Here is a 14,347-nt window from a genome sequence, read left to right as displayed (position 1 = left end):
CCTCAGTTCTTTGGATCGTGCCAGTGAGATGATGCATATGCTCTTTTGGTGAACTTTCCCCTTGAATTAATGCCTTAGAGATCTCATTCCTCAGAGAGATAAGGTTATCCAATTTAGGACTAAGTTTATACTTAATCTCTTTGGCATTTGCCTTGATCCTTGCTTTTTATTTCTCTAATTTCTCCAACTTTTCTTCAAATCCTACTATTTCTTGCTTAATAACTGATATAGGTTCAGATGAACCAATAATGTTATCAGCTATATCATCTATCTCCTTTTGTAATCTGCTTATTTCATTTTCAATGTCCTGTGTCAACATATGTGGCTTGCATGTATCCTTGTACAATTCCTTATATTCCAAAATTGTTGTATTCAGTGCCGGTAAAAGAGTGTCAATGTGTTCAGTGCACTTCTTTATTGTGTCCTCAAAGAATTTTTCTTTTTCCATTTTCTCTTTGAATGTATCCTCATTTATTTTGTCAACTGTTATTATATTTCCAGCAATAAATTTAGACAATGTGTCTAACTGACCTAAAGAATCCTTTACATGATCTATATTGCATTTTGGTGCAATCATCTTAAGAATAGGCATTGTATCATCAATTTCCTTGTAGGCCAATGCTTTACAGTCAATTATCTTCTTAATAGAGTCCAGAAGTACCTCTGTCACATTTGTAGGCCTGAATTGACTTAGTGAAGTACCTGATGTCTGACCAACTGCCTTCACTATTTCAGTGCTTCCAGTATTAGTAACCAATTTGCTTGTATCAACCTCTGGTGGATCAGTCTAAGTTTGCATTTCAACTAGCAATGGTTTGGTTTTCTCAGTGATTACCAGTTGCACTATCTCAATATGTACCTATGCTTCTGCTAGTTTCTCTATTGGTTTCTCTGTCTTTGTGGGTTTCTCAGTTCCAGCATCAATACTACCAGTATTCATTCCACTATCCAAAGGTTGCTCTGAATGCTCTGTTTGTATTTCAACCTCAACATTTTCTATCGGTTGCTCAATAATATTTCCAACAATATCAGTCTGTACCTCTGTGCTATCCTTATCCACAATAATGTTCACTTCCTAAGTATCAATATTCATGTTGAATAAAATTTCTGATTTAGGGTTAGTGTCATCATGTGTTATGTCTACACTTTCAGTAGCCGGTATTTTATCAGTATGTACTGGTGTAGTAACCAAGGGTGGTGGTAAGTTGTTAGTTATTTTGATGTTTGGTATTCCACCAACTTTGCCTTTCCCTTTGTCCTTGTCCTTCTGATATACCTTGCATGTTTTCTTAGGTCTGTTTAATTCTTCCTATTTTTCCTTTTCTACAAAAAAGATATCCCATTTGTCAGTCGTTTCCTCTACAATTTCATTAACTCTTCTAGCCATTAAGCTTACTTACTAGTGACTGCTAGAAAAAGCTGGTCTGTTAGCCTCACAAATTAATTCGTCAATCTCTTCTTTAGAGCCAACAGGATGTATAGCTAGAAGTTTTTCAATCTTAAGTTTCTTGTCTAACTCCATTAATGCAATCCTTTTTGCATCTAACCTTCTATATAATTCATTTGTTAAGTCATCTACAACTTCAATTAACACTTTCTTGTATATGTCCAGATGTAGAATTATACTATATTCAATACTTTCCTTTTCAAAATAAGTAAATGTGTTATACAATTTGCTCACATTTGCTAACTTGTCGTCATCAGTGATTTTGCTCAGTAAATTATGCAAAGGTGGTACAACCTGTTTCTATTTCTTCTTGGGTGTTAACTTCTTTGCCGGTTGTCTTACCACTTGTTGCTTCTTTCTCAAAGTTCTTGTTTTATTGGGTGAAGGAGAGGGTACCGGTGAGGGTTTTCTCTTCCTATCAACTCTCTTGAATTCAACATGTATCTCACTGTCAAATGATGTACATACCAGTGAAATGTGTGCCTCCGGTTGTAATCCTTCCAGTTCACTTGCCTTTAATCTAGTAATGTTCATGGTGTTTTCTTTGATTTCCTTTACTTGTTTTGATGCACTCCTTATGTACTTTTCTCTTTTCTTCCTTTGTTTCATTGTTTTGAAAATTATTGCTTTACCTCATCTACCTTCTCCTTGCCTTTCAAACTGGGTCCTTTATTATTTGTCGGTGAAGTCTTACTTCTACAAAATTTTGCAATATGTCCAATCTTGTTATAAGCATAACAAGTCACATTATTCTTCTAAATATCCTTTCCATATCCTATGCTGGTTTGTGTTCTGTATTGATTAGATAAGTGCCCAAATCTTCCACAAACATAACATCTCACATTCATTCTACAATTTTCTAAATTATTACCAATTGTGTTGCATTTGGAACATTGACCAGTGGGTGCATTAGTGTTTTGATTGTTTCTAGATCTACACTGATTTTCTCTATGACCATACTTGTTATAGTTAAAGCATTTCCCATAAAATTTGTAGGCATTAGGTTGTCTTACCGGCTTACTGTGATCATGATTGTTTGGAGTACCGAAACTTTCTCCAGCTTCAAATCCAAGTCCATTAGTATCTCCATTAGGTTTCTGAATTTTCAGCATATCATCAAGTTCTTCTGAAATTTTCTTGAATTTCTCTTTATGTTGTTTTGTAGTAGCCAACTCATTTTATAGAATTCCTAGTTGTCTCATAAGTGCAGTTTTATTATGTTGCATGTGAACCAGATCTCTCTTCAACATATCATTTTCAAGACTGAGTCTTAGATTTTCATTTCCAGCAATATTGAGTCTCCTAGTCAAGTCATCTTCATTCTTCTTCCTATCTTCAATGTCTTTACAAAATCTCATAGTCATATCTTGCATTTCATTTCTCATAGTATTGTTTTCTTGCCTCAATTTGTTCACAAGATCATTAAGAGTTTCCTTTTCATGATCATCACTCTGCATCTTCTCATGAAGTTCTTTTCTTTTATTTCTAGCAATAGTAAGATTATCCTGAAGTCCTTGAATGAATTCCTGTGTAGTCCTCAGATCATCTTCAAGTTTGATATTCTTCAGCTTCTCTGCATCATAGTCCACAAGAGCTCCTTCTAATTATTTTCTTAAGTTCTCCATCTGTACCGATGTCAGAATTTTCCTCAAGCTGTTAGGCTTTTGAAAATAGAGGACTAGGCTCTGATACCAATTGTTAGGATTAATGACAGTCCCAAAGATACTGAGAAGGGGGGTGAATCAATATCTAACTGGTAAACAAAATATTTAACCTTATTAAGTATTTTGCATTCCAAAACAGTGTACCGATAAATGAAAGTTAATGTAGTAAATAGGAACAATAAAGACAACATAGAAAACACACCATAACACAAGATGTTTAACGAAGAAACCTAGTGTGGGAAAAACCTCAGTGGGATTTGTGACCCACAATATTCACTCACTAGCCAATGAATGTATACTACTTACAATGAGGTGCCTGCACATGCAGGAAGGCCAACTGCCTAGAGCTCACTACTCAATCTACAAAATAGAAGTCTCACCGACTTACAAAATGGATTATGAAAATCCAATACAATGTACTGCTATAATTTAGCATTTGCTATGCTAGGTTCAGTACTAGTTTAAGCTCATACTATAACCATAAACCTTATACAAAATCTACCTTATGCATTCGCATATATCTTCCTTAATATTCTCTCATTCCATCTATTTATCCTCCTATATGATTTACAAGATCTCATACATAGATGAGTCTATTACAATATGCCATGTGGGCTTTTACAAAAGATATTTACAATTAAATACAATAAAAAAAAGTTTGTTCCTGTTGGCTGGGGTACCGATATGCATTGTTGCCACTGCCGGTGAAGTGCCTGTCGGTGTCGATGCCTGCTGGTGGTTTACCAGATGAATGCGACAAGGTTGCCATCATTGACAACACCTTCAATTCTCATTAGAGTGTATAATGACAACACTACTTGTTTGGGAACCTGTGCTGCTGGCACCTGTAACAACAATCCACCCCTACCCCTCGCTACATGAGCCTATTGAGCCTGTCTCTCCTCTCTACCCTCTCTCCTTTGAGCCACTCTCCTCTCTGCCACTATGCCCTACCTCCATCGTCGGCCTCTACCTCCGCCATCTCCACTATCATCTCCATCACCTCCACTGTCTCCATCTATAGGCTCTGCTGGATCCATCAACCGAGGAAATGGATGCTCTCCCCAATATGAAGTGTACTTTGCATCCATGCCTGCATCCTCTATATCTGCCCATATATCCCAAGGCAAGGGAACCATCTCTACTAGCTGTGTCACTGCCTGATCATAAGACAATAATGGCCCCAAATGCACCTAATCCCTCATTGTCCATGCATACATCCCTGAACCCCGTGGCATCTGTTGTATCCTACCAAACTGCCTGCATACCCTATCAATCAACTGCCTCTCAATGACATATGGTGTTCGACCAATCAGATACCTACTCCTAAACACATACGCAACGATTACTTTAGTGGCGAATATTCACTAATGGCAAATTTTTCATGTCAGCCCTATCGAAAATGGCGAATATTTTGTACCGTATGGGGGTGGCCATGTTGCTAGAACATTATCAATTTCTGTCAACATCATGGCCCGATTGCCATATGTTTTATGTAATTAAATGTTTCTATGCGATGATTTCGCCAATACAATATATGGTGGACGCACGGTAAATTTAATTATTTCGCCTACACTCTCCGAGGTTGCCTTAATAGATGACCTTAATTCGCCTATAGGCATGTGAATATTTGTTATCCGGGGGGACCCAATTCACTCGACATCTTGCCAACGCTTGTCTCCAGTCACCCCAACTTTCGCCAGCTATATTGTATTTGCTATTCACCTATTATTTGGACGACCTATAATCGCCTTTAAAATTACGTAAGTCATATTTGGATGACCTATAATCGCCTCAAAAATTACATAAGTCGTATTTGGATGACCTATAATCACCTCAAAAATTACATAAGTTGTGTTATAATTACATGGGATTCGCCAAATATTTGTATATTGGTAAATTCCCATAGAATTCGCCAATAAGGATTGGTATAAATACATGCAAAGATCAGATCTATCTCAACACAATCTGGTGGGTTCTAGGCTCTGAATTCTAATCAATAGCAAAGTTTCAGACCAAGGAAAATCATTGTTGTTGACTGTATTGGTGACTACCTATTACCTAAAGCCTAAAGGTGAGCGATCATATTTTTGAACTGGTATATTATACATTATAGTCTATTATTGCTTCTTCAACAAATTGATATATTTTTGGCAGCCTTTATTTTGTTGGAGATGTTGAACAGGAAGAGGGGTAGGAAACCTAAATGTGGGGAAGGCTAGGAGAAGCCAACAAAAAGCAGAACGTTGTCTTCGTACTTTGGCATTGGAAAAGATTGTGGTACTGGTGAAAATCAGGAAGGTACATCATCACAAGTACAAGTACAAAATTCACCACTTGCACTGCATGTTGAAGATGGCGGCGAACCTGATATCTCAGATCAGGATGATCTTGAAGAAGATTATCTGGTAGATACCCGTTAGCTGGAATGATATAATCGACTTGGGTGATAATTCCATTGATGATAATGCACGGAAGGGGAAAAGAAAAGCCATATCAAAAAATGGTGAACCGCAATCAAAAAAGGATCAAGAGTGGGATATGTCAGTCAGGAATTTCAAATTAATTGGGCATCGAAGTATCCATTCATTGAACCAGTGGAGAATCCAATTGAAGGCGAGCCTCCAATAGAATGCAGGTGTAAGATTTGCACTTGGAAAAATAAGAAGGAAATTAGGTTGCAGCTAAAATTTGACACCATAGAAAAGCATATGGGTAAAGTTTATGAAAAACAAATGATAGACAGGGTTGAAAAATTAGTGATAAGATAGAAAACAAAGAATGAATGTAAGCATGTGAGGAATGTCGAAGAGTATTATTTTCATGAGAAATTACAGACGAAGCCTGCTGAAGTTAAAGGTTCTATTGAAGCTATTTTTGGAAAAGCAATGCAGATAGAACAACTAGGAAAAGTTGTTCAGTTAAGCGTTGTTTTTCATATTTTGAGTAGAGGGCATGCTATGATAGATTTCCCATCAACTAGTGGTTTATTACACTTTTTGAAAGTTCCTAACTATCCTAATAGACACTGGTCAATAAACAGTGGATGGGAATGGGCAAGTTGTCTTGCAGAGGTTGAAATAGAAGATGTACAAGAAAAAATAAGAGAGTCAAACTTCATTGCATTTTCTTTAGACGAAGTTATGGTAGTAGACAATACTTCATGGGTATGCATGCATGTTTATACTATAGAGAATCATACCTGCCAACCTCATCTACTATCTATTGCTAAAATGAAGGAGAGTGCGACAGCGGAAAATTTATTTCAACTAGTAAAGAGAAGTTTAATTGAATATGGAGGTATGGATGACATGATGGTAGCCAAAAAATTGGTTTGTGTTGGAGTAGATGGAGCTTCAGTAATGCAAGGTCATAGGAACGGTCTTTGTACAAAGATTGAAACTTCATTTGCATCGTACATTATTGCAATTCACTGCATGGATCACAGAATAAATCTAGCTTCTGGAATTGTGAGCAAGTTCGCTTCGGTTAAAAAAATTGAAATTTTAATCAGAGAGCTCTACTCACACTTCTGTCGAAGTCCCAAGCGATTTATGGAATTTCAACACTTTGCTGATGGATTAACTAATGGGAACAAGCTTCTCAAGGATAATGATACCAGATGGATCTCTTTGGATGGTCCAACGCATCGAGTGTTTTCAAAATATCCATCCTTGATTGGACTATTTCACACAACTTGCGATGAATCAGATCAACCAAAATTTCCTGAACTTCTTGCCAGGTTAAGTAATTTAGAGACACTCTTAACTTTAGCAGCTCTTCTGCCCATGCTAGAGGAAATGAGGAATATTATGAAGGCTGCCCAAAAAAGAGCTCTGTATATTGCAGAATATGCTATGCTACATAAGATGACATGCATGACCCTCGACAATCTCTATCGAAATGAACCAACACTATCTAATGAAAAATTTGTTAAGTGGCAGACACTCATAGATTTGAACAATCCTGATAAGTTTTTACAAATCGATGCAGATGGGGAGGTATGTGCCAATGTATGAGGAGTTGAGATACCAATGCACTTCTATGCCACAGTTGACCCCGAGGAACCAGGAAAGCACCCCAGGAAGAAACTAGCAAGAGTTACAAAGGAAGATTTCGACAAGATTGTTGAGACTCTAACTACTTCTGTGAAGAAAATTGCATATGATCTTTCCTCAAAAATTAGAAGCAGATTCCCTCCTGACAACCTACTCGAAGCCATGTCTATTGTGTTTCCTCATTATTGGAGCCTCAACAGTGCATCTGATTTTCGAAGTAAGCTACTGACTTTGATAAAACAATTTTGCACATCTAGAGAATTGAATGGAGTAACTATAAATGGAATATTAGACGAAACTCATCTTCGAGAGAAATCATCTCATTTTGCATACACTATGAAACAACAGTATGCCAAAATGGAGAACCCTTTCGAAGAGGGATCAGTAACAAGGGTTTGGAAATATATAGCTGAGAACGCATCCTTGCTTGATTCAATGCCAGAATATGTGAAGCTTGCTGCTTTATGTCTTACGATGATATTGGGTTCGGTGGAAGATGAGAGAGACTCCAGTGCTTTGGGGTTCCTAAAATCAAAGCTAAGAAACAAACTAGACAAAAATTTGGAAAATTTCTTGAGGCTCTATACATCTAGGTATGATATCCACACTTTTCCTTACGATAGGGCACTGCAAATCTGGAGGTCCAAATGTAAAAGAAGAGGTTTGGACAACACTTCAAACCAAAGTGCCAGTGGGACTAGTGGATCTACTGGTAGCATTGAGATGAAGTTCGGTGAAGATATGTAGACTAAGTCTCAGAGTAAAGAAACCACAGACGAGAATCAAGAAAGCACTGAATTTGATGAGGATGAATGGCAACTATAAGAGATTGGTATTTATTAATCTTATTACTGTATCTCATCATTCATATTACAAAAGCATATTACTTTTTGCAATTATAATTTAATATTGATTTGTAATTTTATTTTTCAACTTTCTATTTCCAGATTTAAAATAGCCTAATAAAAAAAAACCATAATGTGTTTATTGATACAGAGATGTTTATTGTTTATTTATACATGTTTGAGTCTCAAATCTGTGTGATATATTTCAGAACCATATGATAAATTTCATTCAATAGTAATACACATGTCGAGAACTTAGATTTTCATTAATTCTTTCAAAATATAGCCATATGATACATTTCATTCAATAGTAATACACCAATCTGTGTGATTCTACATGCCAATTGCAAAGGTGAATACAAAGTTTCAGAACCCTTTGCAAATGACCGTGAATTCCCTTTTATAGAAACAAGAGAGCAACAACAACTCCTATGTGATTCTCCAATGTCCATGCAAAAGTGAATACAAAGTTTCAGAACCCTTTGCAAAATTGCAAATGACCCTGAATTCCCTTTTATAGAAACAAGAGAGCAACAACAACTCCGGTGTGATTCTCTAATGTCCATGCAAAAGTGAATACAAAGTTTTAGAACCCTTTGCAAAATTGCAAATGACCCTGAATTCCCTTTTATAGAAACAAGGGAGCAACAACAGCTTCAAGTCGAATTGCAAGTTTGCAACATGTGAACACTGAACATCAAAATCACAAACTCAGCACATATTTATATGGCCATATTAGCATTTTAACATCTGCTACATGTTTGATGTCTCCTGTTCAAAAAATAGAGTTCAAAATTAAATATTAATTCACACCATGAGTCCTGACAAATTAAACATAGATAATAGCTATAGGAGTCCCTAAAACCTACTAATCAGAAATAGAGAAATGCATAAATGTTAAAGCAAGGGAGAATTTGAGAATACAAATTTACTGGCTAAAGTCTTGCAGTGTGCATCATAGATTCATAAGCTGGATTAGCAAAATAGCAATAGTGAGTGCTATTTTTTTCCTATTCATAAATTAGATTCATAGGCTGGATTAGCAAAATAGCAAATAGGAAAAAAAAAAACTTGAAATTAAGAATAAAAGAAGAAAATTGTGCAATACATACTATGATTCTTAAGAATTCTGTGCCAGTTTTTGTAGGGTACTCCACTCTTTGTCTGATGGAAGGTCAATATTCTGTAAACTATGGAAAGTCAACTCCAACTTCATCAACATTCCATATTTAGAGGATTTACTTGACATCATTGTTTCATCCAATATCGAATTTAGAGTTGTAAATGGTTGGATGAATTCCAGAAAGCTTTTGGGAGTTGTGTCCTTTGGAAGCAAGTCTAAATTAGACTTCATTTTTTTCTCCATGATTTCTTTGTAAGCTTCTTCTCCAATAAATTTATTTTCTGTGTCAACAGGCTTAGGCAAACCAAGTTTAATCAAATTATTTTTCTTTTCTTGCAGCTTCATTATCTTTTTTCCACAATTGTTCGTAACTTCTGATGTTTCCCTTAGCTTCTCGCATTTTTGAATGATAGATGATGTCTTAACTGTGGCATCAATGCAGCTCTTAATTCCCTTAGATGCCAAGTAGCTATCACTGGAACTGTAAACTACTTTCAAAATCTTTTTTGCCATTTCCTCTTTTGAATAAACATGTGTGCTCTTCTCATAGTGCCATCTGATTTTAAAAAATAATTGTCTCATACTTTCAGTCAATTGAAACCATTCACACAACTTCTCACTCCTCTGCATTATTTCCCGCCAAATGTTTTCTTGTATCTACTTCGTTGTATTTTTCATATTATCTTTGAATCTATCATCCAAAGTTTTTATTTTATCATTTGCATTGTGCAAGTCTTCTTTCATTTGTGCACATTTTTTTCTTTCTTCCTATACTTCCTCTTGCAAATATTTTTCTTTTTTCTTCCCATGATCCAATAGGTCCTGTAATTTTTTCATTTCGGCAGCCGCAGACTCATAACTTCTATATAATTTTTGAAAACTGGCTTTTTCCTCAACAATTTTTTTACTGCTTTTAGCCAGTTTTTCTATCAGGTCCTTCAATTCGGCATCCTTCTTGTCCTGCTCTGCAATTTCTACTGCAAAGCCTGAATTTTTTATCCTTTTCTATAATTCATTTCACTTGCTATCTGCTACTTTCCTCCTTGATTTCTCGTTTTCTAGGTCTGCCTGTAAATTTTCTATTTGTTTCTCCAGTTTACTTTTTTCTCTCTCCACCTTTAGCAGTGAAGTGTAGACCACTTCGTTAGTCATTTTTGACACACTAATTTTGTCCACATTATTTACTTTGGAGAAATCCATTTGGAGGGTGCTAACTTGAAATTGAGAGGGATGTATCTGACTATGTGGTGGATTTTTATCTTTAGATGGGCTCGGGGGCATAACAACCATGAACTCCATCATATCTTTCTATGGGTCATATGTTGGAAATACCCTGTTCCTTGCAGGTTGTTCATTTACAACTTCAGACATGGAATTGCTATGAAATGCTTTCTTTTTTTCTTTATTTTCTTTTGTCGTGTGTTCAAATTTTTCATAGTAATCATGAAATTGAAAATCTGGGGTTGCTGAAGCAATTGAATGTTTGAAAGGTGACATAGGAATACCATAGGCTCCAGTTCCACTTATTCCTATGGTTTTAACTAATGCTTGACCAGGATTAGGATTACCAACAACAGTTCCTGATGTTGTCCCACTCCCACTGACACTTTCATGTGTAGTTTTCATAGTCTTTTGAGGTGTGTGATCTGAAGCTGCAAATGATTGATTTGTAGTGTCAGTGGCACTTGATATAGGATTCTCAATAGTATGAGATTGAGTATCTACCTCTAGTGGCCTCTTGTGAGAGATATTTTGCTGTTTCCCTTGTCCAACACCAAGACAACTAGTATCAGTAGTAGTACCCATGCCAACATCACCAATCACAGTGGCACTTAACTGAACAATAATAGGAATACTATCCCTAGATTCCCCACCAGTGGCAGTGGCACTTGATTCACCACCAATGAGAATACCATGATGTGGTGGTGGTTGTGGATTTGAACCTGAAACAAATGTAGGTGGATTCTGAGGGTAATGAGTAGTGCCTATCGGTGACGAATCTAAAAAATCAAGTCCAATGACTGGTTTATAAGGACCTTTTGATTTTGACCCACCAATCACAATGGCACTTGAATGAACAATAATAGGAATACTATCCCCAGATTCCCCACCAGTGGCAGTGGCACTTAATTCACCACCAATGGGAACACCATGATGTGGTGGTGGTTGTGAATTTGAACCAGAAACAAATGTAGGTGGACCCTGAGGGTAATGAGTAGTACCTATCCCTGATGAATCTGAAGAATCAAGTCCAATGACTGGTTTATAAGGACCTTTTGATTTTGACTGTGATGGAAGTTGTACCTAAAGTGGATACCAAATGCCCTCTCCTCTGGGACCTAGACCACCACCTTCAAAACCCATTTTTTCCACAAGGTTTGCCCCTTTTCTATATTTGTCTTTCATGGACTCACTGACTCCACCTAATATTTTAGACATTGTAGTAGTTGTTGGAGGGGGCTCAATGGCAACCTCATGCTCATCATCATCACCTTCAGTCCCACCATGCTCCATATCCCACAATTTGCTAAACTCTTCATCCTTGTTGATGCTCTCAAATTCTGCACTTGTCTTTAGTTCATTGAGATTCCTCCTCATAGTCCAAAAATCATTTATTTTGGTTTGAGTCCAGCAATTCTCTTTACATTCGTGCATAATTGATTTGGGAATAGTTTTCTTAGATGGATTAGCAGATTTTATGTAGAAATTGTAGGACCTCCTATTTTGGATGCCCTCATTGCCCTGGCCCTCCATAATTTGTGATGAAATTTATTCATTTGAAATGTTATTGTTAGCTGCAATTTTCTCCATCTCTTTTTTAACTTCATCCCAGGAGTCCTTGTTTCTAAGCTTTTCTAGCAATGGTTTACTTTCATGTTGACATAACGCTGGAGAGTTCCCATTTTTCTTAAGCCTTGCTTGAACTACACCAATTAGATCATACTACCAGAGACCCTCATCACCAAAGTTAAAAACTATCAAGAAATCATGTGCCACAATGAATGCTTTTCTCTCAAATGTGAACCCTCCACATGAGAAAGGCAAGGAAGGAAATATGCTCTTCTTTTACTGACCATGGAAGTGCCTATCTGTGCTCTCCAATTGTCGTACATACTCTAATGCAAATATCCTCTTTGTCACATGTAGTGGAAGTCTGTATGGTTTTACTGCCAATCCGTAAAACCTTAACACAGTGAATTCTTTCATGAAGAATCAGTCAACCAATTCTATTTGACTTCCGAGTTGAATGCAATCTCTACAAGACATAGGCAACCTAGGCATTGGAGTGCTTGTAATTTCATTATACATTGGTGCCAAAAAGAAGCCTACAAAATGGTTGTAGTTCTTTCTGTTATCATGCATCATTATCTTTGGGCTCCAATCATATATTGGACAGTCTGTTCTCTTCCCAGTCTTCTCATCAATCTTATAGCTCACAATTTGAAGCTTGTTGGTCTCAAATATTGCATGATACTTGGATAGAAGGAGATAGCACAAGTAGGATGAGAACCTAAATGTCTTACAGGAACCTTTTTTGATCATAAGTAATTGTTTTTGCATGGATTTTACAATGTGATCAATAAAATTATATCTTACTGGCTAACTTGCACAATGGATATTATAAATCATTTCAAGAAGGCTTGCACCCACTTCCCTATCATTTTCCAATCCCAGGCAAAACAACAGCAAGGAAATACTGTCCTCAACCCATGGAACAAAAATTTTAGAATCATAAGGAGGCTTATGATTCTGATCCAACACAATACCAATACCAATATTTATTAGACCTTTGATAAATGAATCTCTACGACTTGGATCGAGACTCTCATAATTCCCTACCAGCTTTTCAAGGTCAATTTGGAGGTTTGAATTTTGGGCTTCAAATTCTAGGTTCAACAAATGAGCAAATTCTCCCTCATTTATGGATAGAATTTCCTCTTTTGTATTTTTATTGACAATTGCTTTTTTATCTTCATCATAATTTTCAGCACAGACCATGACAAAATCAGGGCAAGGGAATACTTCAGGTAACACCATGCTTCCCAATCCAACATCCCACGAAGTGATTTTATTTGTTATTTTTTGTAACATTGGGTTGAAAACAGAAAATTTTGCCCTGGATGCATCTGCCACCTTACTAGACAATGTATATCTAATATCTATGATACACTTTTCACCATGGATAGTAGGGTCATAAATATCATGGTATTCATCAGTGAAACCTGGTGTTTTAACCAGTTCGGTTAGGTACATTTTGTTTTTCACTTGGCTTCTTGTTGAACTACTGCTTCCCGTTTTCCCCATCACTATTATTGTTAATAATTCAAAATAATGCTAGGCAGCTAGATAAAAACCTGAAAATGCTAACCCTCAAATTGGACCACGAGATTACCAAAAGCAAAAAAGGTGGGATGTAGGTGTTCTATATTTTACCCAGAAATTGGAATTTCTATTTCACTAGATTGGCATAGACAGTCTCTATTGCAACTTGCATTCCTCAATCTAGTAGCTATTTCTGAATCTCCCTCGATTTACAGGTTTATCCAAGAAATGAAAGACGATTATGATTTACGAGTCTCTTATTTTGAAAACTCTAAAAAGTAGAAAAGTAAAACCTAAAGGGCAAAATATCAAGAATCATGTTGTAATTTTATTAATTACTATTAATAACTATTCGATGCCGAAGGACAAAACATTCATTACTTCAGTATAAATTCCGAGGACATTAAGAATCATGTTGTAATTTTATTAATTATTATTAATTATTTGATGCCGAAGGACAAAGCATTCAATACTTCAATATAAATTCTAAATTTCTGATGACATTAAATGTAATACGTTCAATTCCGGGCAAAGTTCTCCCAAATGTGTTCACTTCCCACATTCGGGCCGAAATCCACCCTAAGCCGTTGATCTTTGCTCATCCAACGGACGAGGGACCAAGGCACTTGTTGTGACTTTACGGGTGAGTTTTTTAAGTATGTTTAATAATTTTAAACTTCCATCCGAAAAAGTGCTTTACAGACTTACTTAAATTTAACTAAATTTAAAACGTTTCAATTCCAGGCGATGTTCTCCCAAATGTGTTCACTTCCCACATTCAGGCCGAAATCCACCCTAAGCCATTGATCTTTGCTCATCCAATGGACGATGGTACCTATTGTCAGTTGTCATGGGTCCTATCACTTTTGCTAGTTTTCAGGCATGTC

The 14,347-nt window shown here is 36.4% G+C and overlaps 1 protein-coding gene across 1 annotated transcript in view; it reads right to left on the bottom strand.

Moving 5' to 3' along the window:
• Positions 1-859: 859 nt before the first annotated feature.
• The window catches only part of LOC131063274 (probable disease resistance protein At1g61190), a 36,650-nt gene continuing 23,162 nt past the window's right edge, over positions 860-14,347 (bottom strand). The window contains exon 9 of the mRNA XM_059214096.1: positions 860-1,075. Coding sequence (XP_059070079.1) covers positions 860-1,075 — 216 coding nt within the window. The remainder of the gene's footprint in view (positions 1,076-14,347) is intronic.

The sequence above is a fragment of the Cryptomeria japonica genome, chromosome 2, assembly GCF_030272615.1.
Source record: "Cryptomeria japonica chromosome 2, Sugi_1.0, whole genome shotgun sequence".
NCBI classification, from domain to species: Eukaryota; Viridiplantae; Streptophyta; class Pinopsida; order Cupressales; family Cupressaceae; genus Cryptomeria; species Cryptomeria japonica.
The sequence above is the reverse complement of the archived record's forward strand: the minus strand, read 5'-3'. Positions and strand labels throughout refer to the sequence as shown.